This window comes from Eutrigla gurnardus (assembly GCF_963514095.1).
Source record: "Eutrigla gurnardus genome assembly, chromosome: 17".
NCBI lineage: Eukaryota > Metazoa > Chordata > Actinopteri > Perciformes > Triglidae > Eutrigla > Eutrigla gurnardus.
The window spans coordinates 22,717,900-22,745,786 of record NC_139928.1 but is presented as its reverse complement, the minus strand read 5'-3'; the positions used below and the strand labels follow the sequence as shown (position 1 = coordinate 22,745,786).

At 44.1% G+C, this 27,887-nt stretch overlaps 1 protein-coding gene across 2 annotated transcripts; it reads left to right on the top strand.

The window, feature by feature from the left end:
* Positions 1-100: 100 nt before the first annotated feature.
* On the top strand, positions 101-27,855 carry fam49al (family with sequence similarity 49 member A, like). Of its 2 annotated transcripts, XM_084031426.1 has the most exons (12): positions 101-370; positions 14,595-14,685; positions 17,922-18,001; positions 21,990-22,111; positions 22,644-22,749; positions 24,253-24,389; positions 24,474-24,551; positions 24,646-24,762; positions 25,985-26,064; positions 26,348-26,474; positions 27,154-27,224; positions 27,317-27,855. In XM_084031426.1, exons 3-12 carry the CDS (start codon positions 17,932-17,934, stop codon positions 27,378-27,380), a joined length of 972 nt encoding a protein of 323 aa, XP_083887552.1. In that variant the 5' UTR covers positions 101-370; positions 14,595-14,685; positions 17,922-17,931; the 3' UTR covers positions 27,381-27,855. The 2 variants fall into 2 exon arrangements, with proteins under 2 accessions (XP_083887552.1, XP_083887551.1); XM_084031425.1 differs by lacking the exons at positions 101-370; positions 14,595-14,685; positions 17,922-18,001 and adding exons at positions 15,737-15,883; positions 19,527-19,606.
* The last annotated feature ends 32 nt before the right edge of the window (positions 27,856-27,887 follow it).

Here is a 27,887-nt window from a genome sequence, read left to right as displayed (position 1 = left end):
AGAGCTAGAGAGACAGGGAGGGAGGGCTGGCGTGAGCGGTGCGTGTGCTCAGTGTTTAGGTGAATCCACAGCCCTCTGGCTCAGCAGGATAAAGAGGAAACAATCACACAAGGACTCCTTTACTCCGCTGGTTTTCTGTTTCCGTCTGCTGGTTTCTCCTGGTTTCTCCTGGTTTCCTCCTTCCTCCACCGAAAGCCACCGGCGGCCGGCGTCTTCCATTTTTCTCTCTCTTTTTTTGGGGTTGGTGCTCCCTCTTTTGTCCCCCTCCTTCCTCCGCATCCATCCATCCATCCGTGTTTCACCTCCTTCGGTCCAGAGAGAAGGAAGGAAGAAGCAGAGGCATCATCCTCTCCTCCCGCACACCCAGCCGGTAAGCCTCTCTTCATCCCTCCCTCCTCTTCATCTTTTTACATCCCTATATTAGCTGTGATAGAACAAAAATGGGGAAGGAGGGCTGCATGAGGATGGATGTGGGTCAGACTCTGGACTGAGGCTGACTGGTTTTCAGAGTGGGGAGGGGGTTCGGGGGGTTTAGCTGAGGGATGGTGCCGTAGTGCTCCGGGGCAAAGAGGACTGGATGCGGACTAGCGTGGGTCTGGATCCTGGAGGGCTGGGAGGCTGCTGAGTCTGGCTACATCCAACCCGTGGGGCTTGTCCTCTTTCACTGCAGTGCTTAGCCAGAGTCACACACACACACACACACACACACACACACACACACACACACACACACACACACACACACACACACACACACACACACACACAGATCCATATTCCCTCTGTGTGTTAGCAGGAATCCATCATATGCTTTTAATGCGTGCATGTTTTCACTGATAGATGATGGATTTGTTAGAGGACATGATGCACTGCGAGGGGGGGGGGGGGCAATGTGGGTTAAAGAATTGCACATAGAGCTCGCCTCCTTGCCTCCTCGTCTCCTTGCCCCCTCGCCTCCTCCATCAACCATACCAGGAATAGCGTTGGATGTTAACACGGCGAGGTAGGCGGCGTTTGAGGTGCCATCTTTGCATACAGCCGGCTAAAAACAATAGCCCCAGATTGCAGCGCTGATCAGAAGGGGTGGGTGCATGTGACTAGAGTAGAAAACAGGGAGGAGGAGGGAGGGAGGGAGGGAGGGAGGAGGGAAAACTGAATGGAGGGATAAATGAATGAGGGGATAAGACTTTCAGGAGAGTTTTCCTTCCTTTCAAATGTGACAAATTTGCCAGTGGAGGTAAAACGGGATGTATAGGGTGACTCTGCAGGGCTTCTCTGTGTGTGTGTGTGGATATATAGTAAGCATGATGAAGTACTGTGGGTGTTTGTGTGTGTGTGTGCATGGGGGGGGGGGGTAATTGAAAGATCTGCTCTCCGTTTATCCCTCTGTAATCTACTGTTATAATCCATACGGGTAGATTAAATGATGATTTACTGTCATGTTGACTTTAATGACACACACACACACACACACACACACACAGTATTTGGTCTGGAAGGTCACGTTGCGGCGTCAGTATGACTCAATATAACAAAATATATCCTCTCTTTTTGTACGAGATCATATATTCCCAGATAAAAATGGTCTGATATAGTGGTATATAGATTCAGATGAATGAATGAAATGATGCAGATTTTCAACCCATTTGCTTGTTTGAATAAACAACGAATGCAGTGAAACAACTAACCTGTGTGTGTGTGTGTGTGTGTGTGTAGGATTCTTTTTTTCTGGTCTAAAATGGAACGGCGGCTGCGATGGTATTTACTCTGCTGTTGCTAGGACACTCCCTTTGAACATTTTAACCAAGCCGTCTGATTGGCCCGCCGTGATGATGCAAGATTCCCTCATCCCAAACCTTTCCTGAGCGCCCATAGAAACATGCTCGTCTGCATTTCCTCCTCTCGCACTCTTTGTCTCACACCCTGTCTCCCTGTCTGTCTGTCTGTCTCCCTGTCTGTCTGTCATGCACTCTCCCTCTATCCATCTCTTGGCTCCGCTTTTTTCTCAATATTTCCTTCATCACCTCGGTACATCCTGTCACTTCCTGGAGGAGGATTTAGTGTGTCTCGCCATTTACCTTCCCTCCATATAAGGTGCTGCGTGTGTGTGTGTGTGTGTGTGTGTGTCAGGATTATCAGGTTTGACAAGGCGGAAGACGGGGATTGTGGGGGTCGGAGTGTCGTGGTTGTTTAATGCAAGTCACCTCAATCTATCTCAACAAGTCATACCTTTGCAGTTTACCTCACAGCCACACACCAGTTCACGCCACAGATGTGTGTGTGTGTGTGTGTGTGAAGGTGATTGCATGTTGAGGGAATAGAGGAATGGCTATGTGAGGCTAGAACGGTGAGGAACAAACAGAAGGGACGGTAAATGTTTGGTTTTTTCGAATAAACAAACCCTCAACAGGTCGGGTGTAATGATGCGTGATGACCTCATCATTCGCCGAACCATACGCATGGAGGTCGTGGCGTGAACCCTTGTGGAGTCGTTGACACGGAAACGTGTCCAGCTACACATTCATTCATTCATTCATTTATGTAAATTCTTCGTGATAATGTAAAGAAGGGGCCGGACATGATAAGCTTATCTTCCTCCTGTCTCCTCCTCAAACATTTTATTGATTTATTTTTATTGTCTTTTTCATATTTGTAAATATTGTATTGTATTCCAAAAAAAAGAAATAAAAATCAAATCAAGACAAAAGAATATTTGCTGCTACCTTCATAGTTTAATGTAAATATATCTTTTTAAGGATTTTAACTTCCAGTTTGGACCATGCCACGATGACATTGTGCTTTATGAAACACGATTCAATAAGGATTATTGCTCTTTTGTTTGTTTTTACTTAGAAAGGCTTAGCAGACTTACAGTGAAACGTAACAACGCCAGAAACAAGTGGATAGACAACCATGTTGGGTTCAATCCATATGTTCCAATTTACCCCCCAATGAAAATCCACCTTTAATCTAAACACCCGTAATCCCGTTGAGTGGGCCGACCCGTCTGTCCCCACGGCAACATCTGTCATTCAAACATCTGTCACTTGAGCTTTCATCTTGGCGGTAGATCCTTTTTGTTTTCAGCTTCAGGAGGATCCGATCTCTCACGCTAGCATCGTACAGTCGCCCCGCGGGGGTTAAGATCATTCTCCGTCTCCGCTCGGTAATCTTGTCGGTTTTAAACCAGTATTGTCAGAAATCAGGGATTACGGCAACGGAGCAGAGATGATCCTGTTAAAGGTGGTGAGGAAGGTTAGATCTAAGAGGTGAACTCGGGACGTATGACTGTCAGAGAGCTGCAGACAAAAGAGAATTTGGGCCGAGAGTTACGTGAAAAGATCAAGACGGCTCTCGTGGTATCTCGTAGAGTATGACCTGGCTTCTGTGTAGATCATTTTCCTATCTAATGGGACTACAAACTATCCAACGATAATAAATTGATGCTTGAATGGCCGTCAGTTAAATATAAGGCTTCAGTTAGCTTAGCATAAAGACTGGAAACGGGGGGAAACAGCTAGCCTAGCTCCGTCCAAAGACAAACACCACCGAGCAGCACCTCAAACGTTATTTTTTACTTTTGTTTCATCTGCTGTTTGTTCTTTGTTCTTGGCCAAGAACGCTAACTTCCTGAAGCCTTGGCTGGTTGCCAAGGCAACCTCAAGGTGTGGAGAAGACTTTTACATTTTGTGTGGAATAAAGAAATCCCAGTATATATTATATAATAGCCTTCAAAGTGCTGGTAGACAGATTTATACTAGCCAGGTTGGCTGCCCCCCCCTCGCTTCCTGCCTTTATGCTAAGCTAAGCTAATCAGCTGCTGGCTGTAACTCCGTATTCACTATCTTCTTCATTCCTTTATTCCTTTAAGAGTGTCAGCATGCTCTGGAAACAAAGAGGAACATGGATCTAATGTTGGCAACAAACTCCATCCCGCTTGTTTTGAACGCAACTTGAACAGTTTTTATCTAACAGATTCACAGAATGACAAAGGAGCCAAGATCGGATAACTCTTCGATGGCGCTACCTAACTGTGGATGTCGGACGGCGCTTGTGGAAACGAGTGAAAAGTGGCATTAAGCCCTGCTGTCGTCACGGTTACGCGTGTCGAGCTGAAACTCTCTGAGATGTGTGATATTATCGGAGACAGCGAGTCCACTTCTGACCAGACATGACTTGTCAAACTCTCTCAGTGGGACGGTGAATTTCTGGATGTAATCAGATTACTTCAGATATCTGCTCTCTGAGGACTTCCTACGGCATCGTGGTCTGTTTGTCCGTTGATCAGATCAACTGCAGTCCACTAATCAATCAATCAATGAGCAGTGAAAAGCTGCCCGCCCTCCGGTCATACTTGCAGATCAATAAGCCCAAATTCAAGGGGGAAGCTGAAGCCGATTTAGAGACGACAGGAAATGAGACGGCGTTTGTAATAAGTGAAGCGACGGTATCTCTCTCTGATGAACTTCTACTGGGTAACGTCACCCGGCTGGTTCGCTGCCGAGGAGGTCAGAAACGCAACTAAACGTGATCTCCAACGCCCATTCTTCAATCGTAGCTTAGCAACCGTAACCAGGCACAGCAGGAATGATAGTCCACTGAGTCGAGGCTAACTTTAGCCGTTAGCTCCGCCATGCTCTTCCTTGGATTTGACACTGCAGCTCCCCATGATGTTACTGGAGAGCATCGCGTTGATGCCAAACATCAGCCTCCATCCTCAAAGACTTTCTAAGTCTCAAGTTAAAAGTAAGAGTTTTATTTTTATTTTATTACTGCCAATAAAGCAAATCTACGTTGCTCGTCCAAGTGTGAAAATACAGTCTGATCTTCAAAATGTTCCCTTATCACACTGAACTTACTACGAGGTCGTCGTTTCACAAGCATAGCAACCGTAACCGAGGAGGGAGGGGGCAACCTGAACAGCAGATTCTCATTCTGGAATCATCTGTGTGTGTGTAAGTGTGTGTGTTTATGTGTGTGTGTGTAAGTGTGTGTGTTTATGTGTGTGTGTGTGTTTGCCAGATCGGCCCAACTGGAGTGCTGGCAACCGTGTTCGTGTCCAGTGTTTGATCAAGCTTGTGAGACGACACACACACACACACACACACACACACACACACACACACACACACACACAAAGAAACAAAGAAAGGATAGGCATGGAACTAAAAAAAAAGAAATCACTGGACAGAAATAACCGGCTGAAAGAACTTTCACGTCGGGGAACAAAACGTCTCTAAAATCCACTTCAGCTCGCTCTCGTCCCGTTCCGTGAATTATTCCGTCGCCGCTCGTTTTCTACGTCTGCTGCTAGCGGCGAGATCAGCGTAACGTCCACCGCCATGCAGCGCTGCATCGCCGTCGTCAAGGACGCGCTTTATATAGATCATGCCGGGGTCAGAGGTCACGGCATTCATCCATACATTCCCTCTCTGCGTCGTGCAGAATGCAGAATAAATACTCCGTTTTACTGTACTTTACTAAAAAGCAGCAGACTTCTCGTTTTCTACTCGGTTTTTGCTGCTTTCTGTCTTTCTTGTTTGTTTTCTGGCGCAGGAAGATGACATCACTATTCCTCTACTCTCAGCTACAAAGCTCTGATTGGCTCAGTTGTTCTTCTTTCTCCTTTCATTAGTTACCGGACCCAAACGGTTTTCAGAGGTCTATTTAAACTGTAAAACGGCTTTTCTATTTTTGTGCTATTATCTATTCCCATTGTGACAGAATAGTGGACATTTGAGAGGCTTAGAGACTTAAAAAGTACCGTGGCATCCATCCTGGCTGTCGCATGTCATACTCTTCTCTCTCTGTGCCAGGACGTTCAGCGAGTGTACAATAAAGGTAAAAAAAAGAAGAAAAAGAAAAGAAATAATCTTTAATAAGAAGAAAAAAGAAAAAAGAGTGCAATACTGAGACATCTGCAGGGACAGAGAGGGAATTTAGATCTGACTTCTACACAAACATAATCCTGTTAAAGAAGAGATGACATGCAGACAGACATGCAGACAGACATGCAGCCAGACGTACAGACAGACATGCAGAGAGACGATGAATGGACTGAACGAGTGAAGGAGAGTTGAAGGAGAATGAGGACGAGACGCCAGGGAGTTCAGTTCAAACTGCCTTTATGGGCCGTTTTATAGGAGTGGAGTCAAACACACACACACACACACACACACACACACAGGTTTTAGTCATCTCTGCCAGCAGGATGATGGGATCGGACGCGTGACTGTGAGTGACCGTGCATCTCTGCGTCTGTCCACGGCTGATATCACATTCTGCTGCAGCGTACTTCATCATATTACCTTTTTTTGCATTGTTGCCGTTGACGACCTGCTTAACTCCTCGCTCACGACTCTTAACCGGTACGCTAGCAATCACAACAGCTGAGTGCATCACCCAGAGTCGAGATTGGCTAACAGCTAACAGAACTACAAGGTCAGATAGATCAGTGGGGTCAGGGAAGGACACACACACACACACACACACACAAACACACACACACACACACACACACACACACACACACACACACACACACACACACCCACGCTGCCTTTGATAGCAGCTAATTGGCAGCAAACAGCAGACAGGAAACTGTTCTGAGAACTACAATTAAAAAAAGCTGAATTTCTCACAACTGTTTTTATCTGTGGTTAAAAAAAAAAAGAGTCAAATTGTAGAATATATATATATATATATCTTCAAACATTCAAACTGAATTGTATTACTATAAATAATCTCTTGTTGTTGACGTTGACGGATGTGAGTGAATAACCACATAAATAAATACACCACATTAGAGCTTTTTATCCTCCTCAGAGGAAATAAGCCTTCAAATCTCTCAATTTGCTGCCCCAGTTTATTTTAATTTCAACTGAAGGAAAACAAATAAAAATCTCTCTCTCTCTCTGACACATTCGCTGTCTCTCACTCGATCCTCCCCTTTCTCTCTTTGTCAGCCTCACAGCACAAAATCACAAAGCTCATTTGCAATCGCCCTTTCACGAAGCTCCGTCGCTGCTCTGGACTCGGCCAGTGTGTGTGTGTGTGTGTGTGAGAGAGAGAGAGAGACGGGGGAGGGGTGATGTCGAAGAATCTCCTCCTTCCATCTCTCTTTCGCTCCATCCTTCGCTCCCACGCTCAGCCTCTTCCTCCCGTTTTATTCTCGTTGCTCCTCATCACCTCAGCGAGGGATGGCAGTATCTGTAAACGTGTGTGTGTGTGTGAGAGTGTGTATATGTGTGTGTGTGTGTGTGTGTGTGTGTGTATGTGTGTGTGAGAGTGTGTGTATGTGTGTGTGTGAGAGTGTGTGTGTGAGAGTGTGTGTATGTGTGTGTAGGCCTGAGGCCGATTGGCTGTAGCGTTCCATCGCCGGTCCATCTTCAGCGATGGTCGAGCTGGGTTTGACACTTCAGCACTCCTCTGCTCTCTCGTCCTGTCGTCTTCTCATTTCCTTTCCTCTCTCCTCCTTCCCTCATCTACCCCTTTTTATTTTGTGCCTTATCCCCTCCTTTCCTCTCCTTCCCTTTCCCGTCTTCTCCTTTCCTCCCCTCTCACCCTTTAATTTTCTGTTTATCGCCTTTTATTTCCTTGTCTTTTGTGTGGTCTCTCCTCCCCTTTCCTTTCCTTTTCTCTCCTCTCCTTTTCTCTTCTCCTTTCCTCTCTTCTCCTCTCCTTTCCTTTTCTGTCTTCTCCTTTCCTCTCCTTTCTGTTCCTCTCCTCTCCTTTTCGTTCCTTTCCTCTCCTTCCCTTTCCTTTTCTGTCTTCTCCTTTCCTCTTCTCATTCCTCATCTCCTCCCATTAATCCTTCCCACCTGTCCCAGCGTCCGTTATATAAATTATATAACTCAAACAGAAGACGGAGGATAAACTGAGGCGGGTGCGTATAGAGTTCACATCCATCCTCCTCTTCCCCCGTTGTGTTGCTGAATCATCGTCTCCACCTTCAGGCCCACTGGACAAAGAGGAGAGGATGTTAAAGAGGCAGGAACAGAGGAAGTGGTCAAAGGGGGGGGGGGGTAGGAATAACCAGTGGGCAGAAGTAACATGAACACCGCTGACTCTCACCATGACTCGGTGATCTCTCGCTCGCTCTCTCTCCACATCTCTCTCTCTCCGAGGTCGCCGACTACATTTGAAGGCCGTCTGAGAGTACAGTCTGATCTTTGATTAGCCGGGACAGCTTATCGAGCTGCAGCGCCGAGATCTCAGTCCTCCAGGAATCTGATTAGGATTTGACTTGAAATGCCTCGAATGGACGTATCGGATATCAACACTGTGTTTAAAAGTCATTAAAAAAACAGACAAATACGTGAACTACGACGGCGTCTCGGGGTCACTGTAGAAAAAAACAAACAAAAAAACGGAGCGGAGAGAGAGGGGGCAATATTCAGAGAAAAAAAGTCCCAAATTTGCTACTTTATAAATATATATAGCCGATATAAACAACTTGCTTGGTACTGCTAACACCGGATGTTTGCCGTTGCTATGACAACAAGGGAAAGCTACTGCTAGCATGTTAGCCGAACCACCCCCGATCAATAAACACCAATAAGATGACAATTTGTCCTCATATGAATAAAAGCAACAATAAGCATCAACATCATCACCCTAAAGACCTTAACGAGGCAATTGGATTCATTAGAAACATAAATATGTACATTCACGGGACGTTAGCTAGCATAAATGCTGGTTGTTAGCATCGTAATAAACTCGCAAATTGGCGACTTTTTTTCTCTGAATATGGCCTCCCTCTCTTGGCTGCGTTTTTTTCTCCAGTGACCTGAACACGCTGTCCTAGTGAACGTATGGATGTGAATGAATCGTATGCTACGGCCTTTAGAGCCAGCAGACCTCGGATCAGCTGATTTTAGAGCGATGAACACTTTGACAGATTAAGGAAAGAAGCATGGCTGACTCACAAACAAATCATGTGACTTTATTTGTACTTTCACACGAGACCCAGGCGGCGATCTCCTGGATGAAAGTCCCGTGTTTGTTTGACCCCCAGCCATTTCACAGTTTCTAGCATATTTATTTATTTTTGCATCTTTTTGAGGATTTATGCCTGGTGTTCCTTAATTTATTTCACATATTTTTAGCCTCTTGTAAGCAACGTGGCCTGAAATAGACCTGGTAATGTCCCTACAATTCAAATCACATTGTTTTTTATCAGTATATGTTTGATTAGGACTGATAATAAAATAAAAAAAAATAAAAAAGAGACCGTTCGAAGGTGCATCAAAGGTTGAGCGGCCTCTAACTGAGACACCTTAGTTTGGTGAGTCATCTCATGATTATATTATTGATAATTGATAAAGTGTTTGTTTAGAGTGCAGCGACGTGGAAGCGTGTTGAATGCTGAGGAAGCAAACAGGTGGCAGGACGCTCTAACGGCAAACTAAAGCACTCAACTCAATTAACAGAATGAAAACAGTAATCCATCAGACGGTGCAGTCAGGAAGTAAAATTATACGTCTGCTCTCAATTTGATCCGAAAGATCCATTAATATTTACGACAAACAGCAGCTGCCGGCCTTTCATTAATAATACAACCGCACCTTAAACAGCTACTTGTCTGTGGCTGGATTATACTTCTTTTTTTAAAGGAACAGAAGACTTTAACAAGCAAAGAAAGATGTAGCTTACCGTCACCATGTCCACACACACACACACACACACACACACACACACACACACACACACACACACACACACACACACACACACACACACGTTTGACGTCTCAGTTCAAGTCTTCACCTCTCGACCTCAGCATCCTGTCCAGTTCTTGACCTCTGCCCTTTCACTGAGAGGAGAGATCAATATGCATTAAGGCAATTTACTTTAAAGGGGAACAAACATGACAAAATTTTAAAAAATTGCTATTTAAGGTAAAAGGACACGTGATTGGACGGTTTTTCGTTTACAACCTCTGCAAGTCGGAGGATCGATGCTTTGGGTGGAGATTAGTGCAGTCCGTCCATCCACCTGCAACGCCAACGGTACCCGACTGTGGGTTGCCATGAGAATGAGAGGCTGTGTTTCCCTGGCAACTATTCTTCAAAAGCCCCCCCATCTCTCTCTCTCTCTCTGTCGGCACTTTCTCTCGATGAGATCCGATGATGCAAGGGCAGCAGCAGCCATGTTAATAGTTACAGCAGGCAGCTCGATGACCTTAATCCTTAAAACGGGGAAGAAAGAAAACACCTTCTCAGATCAGACCCATTAAGACTTTTGGAAGAAACAGATAATTTTAGATTGAAGACATCTTTTGTTTCTGATCACGATCAACGAGGGTTTTAAAAAGCTACGTAGAAACTTTAAACGGTACCAGGACCATCATAGGACACATTTTAAAAATCATAATAAAAGCTAAAAAGGCAAACATCTAAACTCACAAAGAATTATCACCCAGCTTTTTTAGCTCCTTTCAGCCTTCTTTCTTTTGTTTCTGACCACAAACAATGAGGGCTTTAAAAGCTACGTAGAAACTTTAAAAGTTACTTTACCAGGATGATGGTATGGATATGATGGTATGGATGGTCAAGCTGGGTTTGACACTTCAGCGATATGATGGATATGATGGTATGGATATGATGGTATGGATATGATGGTATGGATATGATGGGATGGATATGATGGGATTGATATGATGGTATGGATATGATGGGATGGATGGTCGAGCTGGGTTTGACACTTCAGCGATATGATGGATATGATGGGGTGGATATGATGGGATGGTATGGATATGATATGATGGGGTGGATATGATGGGATGGATATGATGGGATGGATATGATGGGGTGGATATGATGGGATGGATATGATGGGGTGGATATGATGGGATGGATATGATGGGGTGGATATGATGGGATGGATATGATGGTATGGATATGATGGGATGGATATGATGGTATGGATATGATGGGATGGATATGATGGCATGGATATGATGGCATGGATATGATGGGATGGATATGATGGTATGGATATGATGGGATGGATATGATGGTATGGATATGATGGGGTGGATATGATGGGGTGGATATGATGGGATGGATATGATGGGGTGGATATGATGGTATGGATATGATGGTATGGATATGATGGGGTGGATATGATGGCATGGATATGATGGTATGGATATGATGGGGTGGATATGATGGGATGGGATTGATATGATGGTATGGATATGATGGGGTGGATATGATGGATGGATATGATATGATGGATATGATATGATGGATATGATGGTATGGATATGATGGTATGGATATGATATGATGGATATGATGGTATGGATATGATATGATGGATATGATGGTATGGATATGATGGGATGGATATGATGGGATGGATATGATGGGATGGATATGATGGTATGGATATGATGGGATGGATATGATGGCATGGATATGATGGCATGGATATGATGGGATGGATATGATGGTATGGATATGATATGATGGATATGATGGTATGGATATGATATGATGGATATGATGGTATGGATATGATGGTATGGATATGATGGTATGGATATGATGGGATGGATATGATGGTATGGATATGATGGTATGGATATGATGGGATGGATATGATGGTATGGATATGATGGGATGGATATGATGGTATGGATATGATGGGATGGATATGATGGCATGGATATGATGGCATGGATATGATGGGATGGATATGATGGTATGGATATGATGGGGTGGATATGATATGATGGATATGATGGGATGGATATGATGGTATGGATATGATATGATGGATATGATGGGATGGATATGATGGTATGGATATGATATGATGGATATGATGGGATGGATATGATGGGATGGATATGATGGTATGGATATGATGGGATGGATATGATATGATGGATATGATGGGATGGATATGATGGGATGGATATGATGGTATGGATATGATGGGGTGGATATGATGGCATGGATATGATATGATGGATATGATGGTATGGATATGATGGGATGGATATGATGGTATGGATATGATGGGGTGGATATGATGGCATGGATATGATGGTATTGATATGATGGGGTGGATATGATGGCATGGATATGATGGTATGGATATGATGGGGTGGATATGATGGGATGGGATTGATATGATGGTATGGATATGATGGATGGATATGATGGTATGGATATGATGGGATGGGGTGGATATGATGGGATGGTATGGATATGATATGATGGATATGATGGGATGGATATGATGGTATGGATATGATGGGATGGATATGATGGGGTGGATATGATGGGGTGGATATGATATGATGGATATGATGGGATGGATATGATGGGATGGATATGATGGTATGGATATGATGGGGTGGATATGATGGCATGGATATGATATGATGGATATGATGGTATGGATATGATGGGATGGATATGATGGTATGGATATGATGGGGTGGATATGATGGCATGGATATGATATGATGGATATGATGGTATGGATATGATGGGATGGATATGATGGTATGGATATGATGGGGTGGATATGATGGCATGGATATGATGGTATTGATATGATGGGGTGGATATGATGGCATGGATATGATGGTATGGATATGATGGGGTGGATATGATGGGATGGGATTGATATGATGGTATGGATATGATGGATGGATATGATGGTATGGATATGATGGGATGGGGTGGATATGATGGGATGGTATGGATATGATATGATGGATATGATGGGATGGATATGATGGTATGGATATGATGGGATGGATATGATGGGGTGGATATGATGGGGTGGATATGATATGATGGATATGATGGATGGATATGATGGTATGGATATGATGGGATGGGGTGGATATGATGGGATGGTATGGATATGATGGGGTGGATATGATGGGGTGGATATGATATGATGGATATGATGGGGTGGATATGATGGTATGGATATGATGGGGTGGATATGATGGATGGATATGATGGGGTGGATATGATGGGATGGATATGATGGGGTGGATATGATGGGATGGATATGATGGTATGGATATGATGGTATGGATATGATGGTATGGATATGATGGGGTGGATATGATGGATGGATATGATATGATGGATATGATATGATGGATATGATGGGATGGATATGATGGGGTGGATATGATGGGATGGATATGATGGTATGGATATGATGGTATGGATATGATGGTATGGATATGATGGGGTGGATATGATGGATGGATATGATGGATGGATATGATATGATGGATATGATATGATGGATATGATGGTATGGATATGATGGTATGGATATGATATGATGGATATGATGGGATGGATATGATGGGGTGGATATGATGGTATGGATATGATGGGATGGTATGGATATGATGGGATTGATATGATGGTATGGATATGATGGGATTGATATGATGGTATGGATATGATGGGATGGTATGGATATGATATGATATGATGGGGTGGATATGATGGTATGGATATGATGGGGTGGATATGATGGGATTGATATGATGGTATGGATATGATGGGATGGTATGGATATGATATGATGGGGTGGATATGATGGTATGGATATGATGGTATGTATATGATGGGATGGATATGATGGGATGGATATGATGGGATGGATATGATGGTATGGATATGATGGGGTGGATATGATGGGGTGGATATGATGGGATGGATATGATGGTATGGATATGATGGGGTGGATATGATGGTATGGATATGATGGGATGGATATGATGGGGTGGATATGATGGGATGGATATGATGGTATGGATATGATGGGGTGGATATGATGGGATGGATATGATGGGATGGATATGATGGGGTGGATATGATGGTATGGATATGATGGTATGGATATGATGGGATGGATATGATGGGGTGGATATGATGGTATGGATATGATGGTATGGATATGATGGGGTGGATATGATGGGATGGATATGATGGTATGGATATGATGGTATGGATATGATGGGGTGGATATGATGGGATGGATATGATGGGATGGATATGATGGGATGGATATGATGGTATGGATATGATGGGGTGGATATGATGGGGTGGATATGATGGGGTGGATATGATGGGATGGATATGATGGGGTGGATATGATGGGGTGGATATGATGGGGTGGATATGATGGGATGGATATGATGGGGTGGATATGATGGTATGTATATGATGGTATGGATATGATGGGGTGGATATGATGGGGTGGATATGATGGGGTGGATATGATGGGGTGGATATGATGGGGTGGATATGATGGGATGGATATGATGGTATGTATATGATGGTATGGATATGATGGGGTGGATATGATGGTATGGATATGATGGGGTGGATATGATGGTATGTATATGATGGTATGGATATGATGGGGTGGATATGATGGTATGGATATGATGGGATGGATATGATGGGATAAAAACAAAATAGCTCAACTAAGCTTATTACATATTATTGTATTGTTGATTTGCCCGTGCTTTCCTTTGTGACCCCCCTCCCCCTACTGTCCGTGATGCTGAATTGCATGTGAACCCGTGTCGTTGCCAGGTGGTGGTGCTGATGCTGTGACCACCGTGAGGAGCTGACGAGCCCCGATTGATGCAGTGAAGAGTTCCAGAGGGATAAAACACAACGAAAGGTAGGAACTAAAACCAACACAGACATGTTTAGGAATAAAGGAAACAGTGATGGGTGGAGAGAGAGAGAGAGAGAGAGAGAGAGAGAGAGAGAGAGAGAGAGAGAGAGAGAGAGAGAGACACAGATGGAGAGCTAACAGCACTTTGACTTGGCAAAGAGGAGCAGTGGCTCGGTATGAATCCATGCTGGGAACAGGAGGAGGCTTTCAGGAGGAGCTGAAAGGAAGCTCTGGCTTCCAGTCTGGACCAGGTTTGCCTTTTCAGCTGGCCATGCGGGATCCGAGCCGCGTCTTTATTGAGACTTCGAGGACCCCCCCCTTCTTTCTCGGGTTCGGACTACAGATGAGAGCTTGTAGTTGCATAACGACATGCACTTTTGCTCCATTTTTTTTAAACCGGCAAACGTTGCGTTCGAAGAGAAACCGAAACCCTCCCGTGGTCACCAAACACACTTCCTGATTTTTGCAACACGCTCAAAACAGCGAGCGCCAACGGCTTTTATATGATGTGCATTATAGACGAGAGTTTAAGAGGAAAGGTGCCGTCTTTCACCCCTCCACATTCTCCCACTTAGATGTGTTTGCACCTAAGGGCCACCAGCAGCGACTGAATGGCAGCGTGACATAGATGTTCTGTGACAAGACAAGGACAAGAGGAGGGGGGGCTGAGTGTGGAAACAGAGAAGTGAAGCCGAGAGGAGAGCCGGAGGGGATCTTTTTTGAGGAACCCATCCTGACGTCAGAACCGAAAAAAGAGAGAAGGAGTTTTCTCTGTTTGAAAAAGATTCGGACACGATATGACCAGAGGGGTAAAAACACAGCTATATATACAGTATATATATATACACAACACAGCGTGAGCATCCTCTTCTACAAACAGAAAAAAAAACAACACAAAGAGCAGCATGGAGCACAGCAGAGCAAACAGAGAGTGAGAAAACCACAGGGCTTTAAATAGATGGCTGAAAAGGAGAAGTGTGAAGTGGACGGAGATACGACAGAGAGAGAGAGAGAGAGAGAGAGAGAGAGAGAGAGAGAGAGAGGGGTTTTACATCAGTATCTACGGGGGAAGCGGAGTGCCAAAGCCGGTGTTGCCGTGAGGACCGCTAACCTGGGAGTTACTAACGGCAACAAGGTCACAGAGCGGAGGAGAGGAAACTAGAGATAAAAAGGAAAGATCGATCAATAGCAGGAGAAGAGGGTAAGAAGAGTGTGTGTGTGTGTGTGCAGAGCTGGGTGCATTTCTATTATTATTTTTTTTATCATCTTCTGCTGAGACGAGCAGACGATATTACCAGGCCAACAGTATCCTGGCAACCATCAGCCCGAGCGCTGCTCTCAGGATGGACCGCACGCTGCTCCAGACTCGCAGTGTGTGTTAACGTGTGTGTGTGTGTGTACGGAAACCTCGAACACACCACACACACATACATATACACATGTCAGAGAGCTGTCATTGCTCTGCACAAGTCTCCGATTTGAATCTCAGCTGGATTCTGCCTTTGCCGTCACCTTGTCAGAGTCGAGGATGTGAATCCGTTATTCATATATTCACAGTTCAGCACCTCAGAGCAGGTGGTGTAAAAAGAAAGTCAGGAGGAGATGGTGGGCTGCTGTTTTACAACGTCTGGACCAGCAGTGACTCAGCATATATATATATACTGTACATACATATAGCTGTCTCTCTCTGCCTCCCTCCGTGCTGCATCGCTCCACCCGTTCTTGCTGAGTAACGGTGAAAGGATCCGGCCTTTCCCCTCTCGTTCTCGTAAACATGCTAATGCCAGCCATAAATCTTGGTCGGGGGGAAGCTGATAGGCTGCAAACATGGCACATAAACACAGAGGAAGTGAAACTTGGCAGCAGCAAACATTCTGCCGTCGAACGGCAGCGAGAAAAGGAAATAAGTGTGTGTGTTTAGTGAAGCGGTGGGATCAGTATAGTTCTTTTGGGGCTGCGAAATGGAAATAATGATATATTTGATTCTCTAAATACTACTAAAGTACGGCGTCCTGTTTGGAGTACAGATACCTGGTTAGGTCATACTCTGGACAGGAATATTACCTCCCTATCACAATACAAGCTTGTGATTAAATATGAATAGAGAAGTAAATCATATTTGCTGGGAATAAAAAGGTATTCAGAAGGATCCTAGCAACGATGCATCCACTTCTCTACTGTTCTCCCAATACATGACAGAACATTCGACTCAACATTTGTGATATGCCCCGCCTCCTTATTTTGAACAACACTGTCTGGCCAATAGGGATTGAAACCGGACTTCAACGTCCGTATGTCCTTTATCCGGTGCTGAATGCGAACGTATATATAAGAGCATGTCGGTGTAATCTGATAAAGCTCCCGTTGGTTTCATAAAGATCCGGCATCATGGCCTTCGGTTATGAAGTATGAAGAGCTTGTCACAGAGAATCCACACGGCTGCCGCACTCCAAGAGCATTAGGAAGCAGAATGCCGAACCCAGTAGGTTGTTATTGGGTTATTGTAGTCATGTAAATGGATTAAAACTACTGCTGAGCTCTAGTGACTCCCGCTGAGTGAGCTAAATGATTCACTACTGGATCCCCCCTCCCCCTCTCTAATAACATAACAGCACACACTTGTATGGGAGGCGATCAGTGCCATGGAGGCGGAGATGAAAGGGTGAACATTTATATAAATAAACACTCACAACCTGCTGTGTACGACGGTGTTTCAGGACCACTGGAGGAAAAACAAACGGAGCCGAGAGAGGGGGGCGATATTCAGAGAAAACAAGTCTCAAATTTATTACAATGGTAACAACCGATATCTATGCTAGCTAACGTCCCGTGAATGTACGTTTATGTTTGTAATTAATCATCCCAACGTGTGTCAACGACTCGTTAAGGTCCTTAGGGTGATGCTTATTGTTGCTTTTATTTATATGTGGCCAAATTGTCGTCTTATGGGTGTATTGATCGGGGCGGTTGGGCTAAGATGCTAGCGGAAGCTTTCACTTGTTGTCATAGCAACGGCAAAGATCCGGTGTTAGCGGAACCAAGCAACTTGTTCATATCAGCGAGATATATTTATAAAGTGGCACATTTCCAAATGTTTTTCTTTGAATGTTGCCCCCTCTCTCGACGCCGTCGAGCTGTGTCCTCCATGTGCATGTGGTGTATTTGTCATGCCGGTTGCCAGGTTGTGTTGCCAGGTTCTGTGTACTGTATGCATTTGTTTGTTGTTTCCTCCCGTCCAGGTCGCCAGCCATGGGGAACCTCATTAAGGTCCTTGGCAAGGATTTAGAGAACTGTCCACATTTTTTCCTGGACTTTGAAAGTAAGTGAGCGTGTAATGGGGGGCGTGTGCACTTGTGCGTGTGCACGTGTGTGCTTGAAAACGTGAGTGCACGTGTGTGTGTCGTGGAGGTGTTCAGTTGGGGGGGAGGTGTACGTGGAGCCGCTGAGTTGTTGCTGTGTGATGGCGGATGTTGTTGTGGGCGTGGTTTGTGATTATCAGACGCTCTCTAGTCCCCCTGCTGGACGCTCTTATAACGATAAATACGCTGCAGGAATCAATTAACCGGCGTGGAGGTAATTACAGGGAGGCAACTTCACTTTGTCCTCAAATTCAAAAAACTTTTTTGTATGTATTCTGACTTTTATGTTAAATATCCCACTAGGAGTTTTTTTCAGAGATTTTATTGGATACGATTTATATCAATATTATTAATTAAAACCCTTAATTAATAAATATTTACACTTTCTTTGATGTCAACAATGAATTATAAACATTCTTATAATGCGTCTGCTTAGAGCACTGGATAATTACATCATAATTATTTATTATGCGTCCTAACAACAATCATAATGCATCGTGAAGCATTTTAAATGACTTCTAAGGTCAAGTATGATAATATTCCATATTTGCTGCAAACTTTTTTTTTCAAGGATCACATTATATTCTAATCTTGTTATAATCATTTTTTAACTAACGTAATAAAGGTTTTTAAACAAAGTGGTCATTCTTTGCTTTAAGTAGAGTGACACAATATGATTAAATCTATGTAACAACAAACACAACATAAGTTAAAATTAGAAGCAGACCTATGTTGACATGGAAAACAGTAATAAGCAGATTAGAATGCATTTTATGTATATTATAATACTGAAATAAATGTAGATGTTAATAAATAAACTGATGAATAAAAACGAATTGAAGACAAAAAATTACCTCACAATTAAACCTGCAAGAAAACTACAAATACAAGAGTTAGACATTTAATTATAATTTCTCCACTTTTATGTCACGAAACTCTGAAACAGATTTCTTGTTACGTATAATTATTACATAATTATAATTTGCATCATTTGCATTATAATTATAATTTGCATCAATTTGCATTGTTTTATTAGACATTTTGCTTTGGAAGTCATTTGTTTAGTTTCATTTGTATTCTAATTTTTAGTTTTTGATTCTTTGAAGATTTTTCTCATTACTTATTTGATATAACTTTTTTTTTTGCCATAAAATAAATTTGGCAAAAACAAATTAGATTAGATTCTAATTGGACTTTCTCTCCTCCCATTCACATGTCTTCTTTGTGAGCTTGAGGATTGCCAAATCACTAATTCTCCTAATAAATCTCTGAATAAATGAGAGCAGGAGTGGGATTAAAGCAGCTCTGTGTCCATGTCGCCATGCTTCACCAGGACATACTCCCATCCCAACGCCCCCCCCCCCCCTCGCTCGCCCGGCCCCTCCCTCACCTCTCTCTCTCACACACACACACACACACACACACGCACACACACCCCTGACGCCGCCCCCAATCACCACAGACTTGTCCCTCTCTCTGTTCCAGGAGGCTCATGGGAAACCTCCTGAAAGTGCTGGCTTGCGCCGAACTTGAGCATGGCCCAATAGTTTTCCTTGACTTTGAACGTGAGACCATCCGCTTCTTATTTCTTTCAGTTATCCCTTTTCTCTCTTTGTTGCCTTTTGCTTTTTTTTTGTTGCTTTCTTTTCCTCATTCCACTGACCTTAGCCGGCCATCTTTACGTGGTTATTAAGCCCCTCCCCCTTCCTCATCGCCGTCTTGTTAATATTTTTGATTTCCTCCCCATGGGACCGGCATTGGAAAGGCTTCCTCCTAAAAACTCTCATTCTCACATCTGATTGGACGCAGACAGACGCATCACGATGACGCTTTGATCTCAGGAAGGAACAAAACTAAATAATAAATATAAACGGAGAAGAAGTGAAGAGTGGATGCCGGTCCTGTGAGGGTTCCTGATGTCCATCGTCATCCCTCCTCCTCTTCCTCATCTCCTCATCCCCTATCTGTGTGTGTGTGTGTGTGTGTGTGTGACTGATAAAGAGAAACTGGAAGAAAAGGGACAAAGATGGAGATAAAACCACCTCAATTCTCCCTTTTTTTCTCATCTTTAGTGAATTCTGAACTTAAAACGTGAAATAAAACGTCTCATCTCAACATTTTTCGTACTCTGAGTTAAAATCTAAAGATAGCCGTGTGTTAGCGTTAACTCCGCGAGGCTCTACTTGTCGAGCTTAACGCGATTATTGATTTATTTCACATTCTTAATTATTGTGTTAGAGAAGCTGATTTTTTGCCTTTGAAGAAGAAAAACAGTTAATGTGAGTGTAAAAGGTGCTGTATCAAACTAACATATTATTATTAATAATAATAACAATAATAAGCTTTAGCACCTTATTTGAAGTTTTTCTGTTTTTGATTTTTTTTTTTAAATGTGCTTGAATTTTTTTACAATTAAACGGATACACACAACGACAAAACTAACAAATGATTAGCAGATACATTAATATTTACCAAATATTCGCCACCTTAGTTTAGCTTGTTAGCATCTTAGCTCGTTCACACTAAACACAAGCCGCCATCAGTCAAATAATCTGCAGATTTTAACATTATGAGACTAAACAAACTGTTGAGATGGAGATGTTTTGTGTCCTGATGTATTCTGCCCCTCCTCAACCACTTTCCTCCTCTAACAGCTGGCTTCCTCCTCCTCCTTCTCCTCCTCCTCATCCTCCTCCTCCTCTGCTGGTTGTATAGCAGGAGAGCTCACTGCTGGCAGAGACGTCAGCTGTCAAACCGGCTGCGTTTCCCCTTCATTTATTATGTGATTCACTTTACTTCAAAAGCAGTGAGTCAGACCCCCCCCCACCCACCAACCCTCTGCCATCTGTGAGCTCTCCTCCACCCAGAAACCCAGAAACACCATCAGCTCCGTCACACAGCCCCAAGTTTGGTCCTTAACGGGCTCATTCATTCAATTACAACTAGTGACTCAATTAAAGCAACACAGAGATCCCTTATCAAGAAGTAGTCCAGCACTAAATCCCCGTTAAAACCTTCCAGGCAACCTTTTCACCGTGGATTAATAATAATTGGCTAGCATCCAGTCTTGATGCTAAGCTAAGCTAACCATATATTTGCTCCAGGTTGGTATATAACGAACGGATATAAGAGCGGCGTTCATCTCCTCGTCTAACTCGGCTGAGAAAAGTGAACTAAAGAGATGCTTCACACCCGATGAGTTCGTCAAACACTTCATCCCAAAACGCAGCAGAAAAACAGTTTACAGGACGAGTGAGAGAGAGACAGAGAGACAGAGAGAGAGAGAGGTTTCTCACAATTAAATCTCAAGGGGCTAAAAAACCCAAAACTCAATAAATACCCTCAGAGAGATAGAGAGACGGATAGATTACGTTATTACTGATGGGACGTTTAAATCTCCACTGAGCGGTTGCCACGGCGATGACAGTTTGGGAGTCAGACGTTGTTGGAGTGCTGAAATCCACACGTTTCGTTATCTTCATCCAAATACAATTGGAATCATTTGCAAACTGATGCATTTAAAAAGGAATAAACAGAGGATTGTCTCTGATAACATAATATTCTAACTTTATGGGTGACTTTAGTGCGTTTCCCACGAGGTCAGGCTGATTGGAATGGAACCCTCGCTGTGTGACGGAGCAGGTCGTTAGAGTTTCCTCCGGCAGGTTTAATTGGATCATTCGTGAACCAGATTCTGAACTGAGACGTCTGCGGCGTCCACTATCAGCCAATCATTTGCCGCCGTATAATAATAATGAGTCATTATTTATCTCAGATTGAAATCTGGATTAATGCTTTCATCGCTAACTCTCTTCTCTCCTCAAATCTTCTTCTCGTTTCCTTCCCTCTCTTCCCGCCCGCCTCCTCCCCCCTTTCGATATTTTCCGACCGACGTCTTACGTCACCACTCTCACTTCCTCACCCCTCCTCACCCTTTCCTCCCCCCAGATGCCCAGCCCACGGAGGCCGAGACGGCCGTGTGGAACCAGGTCAGCGCCGTGCTGGAGGAGGCTCACGGGATCCTGGCCGAGCTGCAGTCCTACAACGGGGCGGGGCAGGAGATACGAGAAGTGAGCAGACGCCATGATTAACTTTAGCAGGTCGTCACACACAAATGTGCGTTTCCTCAAACATTCATCTGATAGAAAGCTACGCGCTTCCTCTCCTCGCTTCCTCTCCTCGAGGACACGGAGGCCGACTAATCCACGTCATCACATTCATCTTCACTTTTTAGTTTTCAGTGAAAATCTTGATCTTAGAGAACTTATTGTAAGTCTCTTTGGTTAAAAGTGTCTGCTTAATGACCTAAATGTAAATCCAGAATACGATGCTAGAACGTGTGAATTCATCTTCTTTTTTACGACGTGATTATGAGAGGAGCATCTTGGCAACATTTTGTTATATTTTTCTTTTTGCCAATAAATCCCATGAAAGACAAAAACAAGCAATGCCACTTGATACAGAGTCTGATCATAAATATGGAAGTTCTCTCAATGAGTTAAACGCTGCTAAACGTCCTTTATCCTCTCTTCCAGTTAAAGGAAGAGAGGATAAAGGAGATGGGAAGATTTGATAGTCATATCTGTGTTCATCGCCCTGCAGGCCATCCAGAACCCCGGCGACCTCGCTCTGCAGGAAAAGGCCTGGAATGCAGTCTGCCCCCTGGTGGCCAAGCTGAAGCGCTTCTACGAGTTTTCCCTCCGACTGGGTGAGCTCGGCTTATTACCTGTAATAAGAGTCATTTCAGATGATGTAACACACTCCCTCTGGTGGCCATACTGGACGTCCATATAAAGAGGTGGAATTAAAGCAGCAACGGCGGTAAAATGGGCCGCTGCTCCACCTCGGCCTCGGTCGGGTGGAGTTGGAGGAAGAGCTTGTGTTGGCGGCCGCAGGATGTGAGACATCGGGTTGCTGTCAACAGAGTGACCCCAAAAAGAAAGATATTTAAACGTGGAGAAACACGAGGTTTGGACCTGAATTATACGATCATTATTATTATTATTACTTACAGATGACATCAAAGCTTCGTTAAGGAGAGCGTTCTCGTGTCAAAGGTGGAATTAAAGGTAAAAGGATGAGGCTGATGGAGGGTTTTTAAGCGTCCCACTTGTATAAATAGTGTTTGTATACTAAATCAATCAAATCATCTTGTACTTCTTCACAGCTCCACCCGCTCGGCAATGTCACAATTTTACATGCATTTTCAGTCCGACACCATTCCCTAACACACACACACACACACACACACACACACACACACACACACACACACACACACACACACACACACACACACACACACACACACACAGCCATCTCTGCAGCATCCTGACCTAGCAGCCAGGCAGCCGTTGCTACGGAAACAGTGGTACATCGTCGTCCAGCACAAAGAGAGAGAGGGAGAGAGATAACACTTCGATCTTGTGGACGTCGTGTACGAGGCGGAGAGTGCTAACTAATAATTCATGCTAATGTATCCACGCTGCTGAAATAAGGGGATCAAATCTTAATGACGTGGAGGGAGTTAATTATTTGAGCGAGAGGTTAAGAGGTCGCGGTGTTACAGTAAACAAACAGCTGCAGCGTCTTCCTGTCCAGTCTGTCAGTAAACACCCTTGGGTGCTCGGGATAGGGACCCTGCGCTAACAGCGGGAGGGAGAGGCCCCTTTAGATGAAACACTTCATTGCTGTATTTATAGAAGGCCCTTATGCATTTTTAATGTAGAGGAAGGGATGGGGGGGTCTCTGATGTCCGGCTCTGGTGCAGCAAAGCAGCCAAGAGGATCAGGTTTCGACAGCATGTGTGACACAGGGGGATCTGTGAGGTCACGGATACGAGTCCTAAAGGACGCTATGATCCGGATCTCCAGGGTATACGGTATACCTCTGCAGCCCACGCTCCTCATCTCTGACCGGATGAGTTGCATTGTGGGTACTGTAGGTGCACTTAATAGGGGGATCACCAAGAAGATCAATCAGGAGGAAAGAATGCACTAGATTGTGGACCAGAGTGGTGGAGCCCGAGGGCTGTAATGGGACATTTCTGCTCACATTAAATATTCAATTGTGGCCAGAAGGAGCCAGTTTGAGGACCTGAACCCGGTTTCTCAGAGGGGGGGTCGGGTCTCAGTGACGATTAGCACATTAGCCACATGTCCTGCAGGCTCCATACCCTCTCTTTGTTTCTGACGTCTGAGTGTGTTTGCAGAGAACGCCCTGCGCAGCCTGCTGGAGGCGCTGACGAGCCCGCCGTACGCCCCCATGCAGCACCTGGAGAGAGAGCAGGCCCTCGCCAAGCAGTTCGCCGAGATCCTTCACTTCACACTCAGCTTCGACGAACTAAAGGTGACGACTCGTTTTCAGACCGGTTACAGAGACTGACCTTGACCTAAACTAATTAAAATAAAAACGTTTTCTCTCGCCATGCAGATGACGAATCCAGCCATTCAGAATGACTTCAGCTACTACAGGAGGACTATAAGCAGGAACCGGCTGAACAACCAGCAGGTGAGGCCTCGGAGACCTTTCCTGTCTGAGTTAGTGAGCCGCTCGGGAATGATTGAGGATCAACGGAGTCCGTTTTTTGTGTTTGGGTTGACAGCTGGAGGCGGAGAACGAGGTCAACAACGAGATGGCCAACCGGATGTCGCTGTTCTACGCCGAGGCGACGCCTATGCTGAAGACTCTGAGCAACGCCACCACCAAGTTTGTTTCAGAGGTAGAGTTCAGATCCCTCCCAAAGTCAGACCGATAGAAGGGTTTAACTGTAACAAGACTCGGTTACTTGTAACAAGACTGAGTTACTTGTAACAAGACTCGGTTACTTGTAACAAGACTTGGTTACTTGTAACAAGACTCGGTTACTTGTAACGAGCCTGAGTTACTTGTAACAAGACTCGGTTACTTGTAACAAGACTCGGTTACTTGTAACAAGACTCAGTTACTTGTTACAAGACTCGGTTACTTGTTACAAGACTGAGTTACTTGTAACAAGACTTGGTTACTTGTAACAAGACTCGGTTACTTGTAACGAGCCTGAGTTACTTGTAACAAGACTCGGTTACTTGTAACAAGACTTGGTTACTTGTAACAAGACTCGGTTACTTGTAACGAGCCTGAGTTACTTGTAACAAGACTCGGTTACTTGTAACAAGACTCGGTTACTTGTAACAAGACTCGGTTACTTGTTACAAGACTGAGTTACTTGTAACAAGACTCGGTTACTTGTGACGAGACTCAGTTACTTGTAACAAGACTCGGTTACTTGTAACAAGACTCGGTTACTTGTAACAAGACTTGGTTACTTGTAACAAGACTCGGTTACTTGTAACAAGACTCTGTTTGAGGAGAGACGCAAAGTTAATTTGAAGATTTCGGGCTACTTAATTTCTGGAAAATCTTTCCGATTAAGAGGAAAAATACTTTTATTTTACTAAATTTTGTGTATTCGCATCTGTAGATTTCTCCTAATTCACGATAAGTTAGCATTAGATAGTGACAATGCCTTGTTTGCTTATTCAAAATGTCAGAAAACTTGTAATAGAAAAGAGAAAAAAGTTTTATTGTAAGTAATCAGCTGGGGAAGGTTTAGGTTTGTCACCGAGAGAAAGCATCAAGAAAAAGTGACATTTGGATAGAAAAGGGAACCAAATAAATCAATAAAATATTTCACGACTTCCTCTGCTATCTGACAACATTAATGCAGGTTATTAGTCAGTGGATGCACTTTACACCCGACAGAAGCCACGTTTGAGACTTTAGTGGCCAGCTGGTCATGATTGCCCTTATTTGCAATGTTGCTTTGCCTTCCTTATAGTTGCACCAAACCTCTGCAGATGTCCTTTGTCTCCACCTTGTGGTAGAATATTTTCTAGCATATAAATACGGAACATTTGTGAGTGATTCCGTTATTTAAAGGAACTTTCCCTCCCCGCCCCCAGAATAAGACCCTGCCCATCGAGGACACCACAGACTGTCTGAGCACCATGGCCTGCGTGTGCCGCGTCATGCTGGAGACTCCGTGAGTACTAAACCACCTTTTCACCCTTCACAGCATCACTCCCTCTCCGCTCGCCCTCCTCGCTCACAAGGTCGGGAACCTTTGATTTTTTAATTAATGAGGCCCTTTCAAAGTGAACAAGAGAACGTCTCAAGTTTCCTATTTGAAAAGACTGAATCGCACTCATTCAAGGAGACTTTCATGCTTCGTTTAGAAAGTTTCATCGTCTTTATGTGAATGAAAAGTCATATAACCCCTCTGTCCTCTCCGGGTCTAACTGTTTGCTCCGGATCTTTCCTCCCAGAGAGTACCGCTGTCGGTTCACCAACACAGACACCATGCTGTTCTGCATGAGGGTGATGGTGGGAGTCATCATCCTCTACGACCACGTTCACCCCGTCGGGGCTTTTGCCAAGACCTCCAAAATCGACGTGAGTGAAAAACGCATGAAATCTGCAGGAGGGGCTGCCAGGATGATTTCAGTCTGCTGAAAGTTTCCAACTTGTGTTTTAAATGCTTGTGCACGTTGATGCGGCGTTCCTACCGACCCACAAACTGTGAAATAACACAACCCAGTCAGGGTGTGTGGGGCTGCAGGGATCAGAAGACATGAGATTCCCTTCCTACGTCGAATCACATTCAATAAGATTTAAGATTTAGGTAAATCCGAGGGTGAAGATGATTGAAGAAAGAGAGAAAAAGCTTTTTTTTTTACCCTCTTTTCTGTTTGTTTAGGCCATTTGTTTTGTAATAGATAGATAGATGGGTAGATATGGATGGATGGACAGACAGATGGATGGACGGATGGATTGTGCAAATAAAAAAAGCATCGAGCAGCTTACCTTTTCCAGCTGTAGAAATCCTTTAAAGATGCTCGATTCTCACGTCCACACAAAAGGTCGTGACCTGTGAAGACGAGACAAGTAATGCTTCACTTTAGGCCGAGAAGGTTTCACATTTGCTCGTGCATGACACATATTGAACATATACACTTTTACTTCAGTAAATGTGTGTTTTTGAGTCGGCGTTTGGCAGCAGCAGCAGAGTAACGGGAGGATCTGAGGCTGCTGACCTTTCCCTGACCTTTCTGTGTTGTCTTTGTGGCGGCAGATGAAGGGCTGCATCAAGGTGCTGAAAGAGCAGCCGTCCAACAGCGTGGAGGGACTCCTGAACGCACTGAGGTACGTACCAACGTACGCTTGTGTTTCACGACGGAGAAAAACAACAATCAAAACACACAAAGAGGATTTCTGAGATCTTTCTGGTTCTTCAGGTACACGACACGACATCTAAACGATGACAGCACCTCCAAACAAATCAGGGCCCTCCTGCAATGAGAAGGTGGACGGACGGACGGACGGACGGACGGAGGAGCACTTGAAGAGGGAGAGGGAAAAAAGGAGGAAACAAACGCCAGTGGCCGATAAATCCCCTGTTTGTTTACAACGAACAAATTAAAAATCATCTCCGGGTTGAGAGAAAACCTGATGATAATAATAAGAAGAGGAAAAAAATAATTATATATATTGTCAGCCGTCCATCATTCTGTCTCTCATTTTGTAAAGTAAGAAAGAGAAAAAAGCCAGAAAAGCAGAATATAGATATATATTAAAGTGAAACACGAGCAGCAGTAGGATTAAAGAGGAAGCTATATTGCAAACATTTAAAACGGTCAGAACCGAAGCAAACTGAAGATGTACAAAAAAGAACAAAAGAAGAGAAGGTTCATGTTCCAGCAGTAGTCTGACAAGTATTTTTGCACATAAAACAACGCCATCTCCGTTCCACTCAGATCTGATCCCAAACCTGTTACCCCCCCCCCCCCCCCAGCTGATTCATGAAGC

Bases quoted from the DNA above. Each gene is read 5' to 3' on its own strand.
- fam49al (XM_084031425.1), top strand. From the start codon at position 19,534: ATGGGAAACCTCCTGAAAGTGCTGGCTTGCGCCGAACTTGAGCATGGC. The intron at 22,750-24,252 runs GTGAGCTCGGCT...GTGTGTTTGCAG, and splicing joins CGAGTTTTCCCTCCGACTGG to AGAACGCCCTGCGCAGCCTG. The intron at 26,475-27,153 runs GTGAGTGAAAAA...TTGTGGCGGCAG, and splicing joins CCAAGACCTCCAAAATCGAC to ATGAAGGGCTGCATCAAGGT.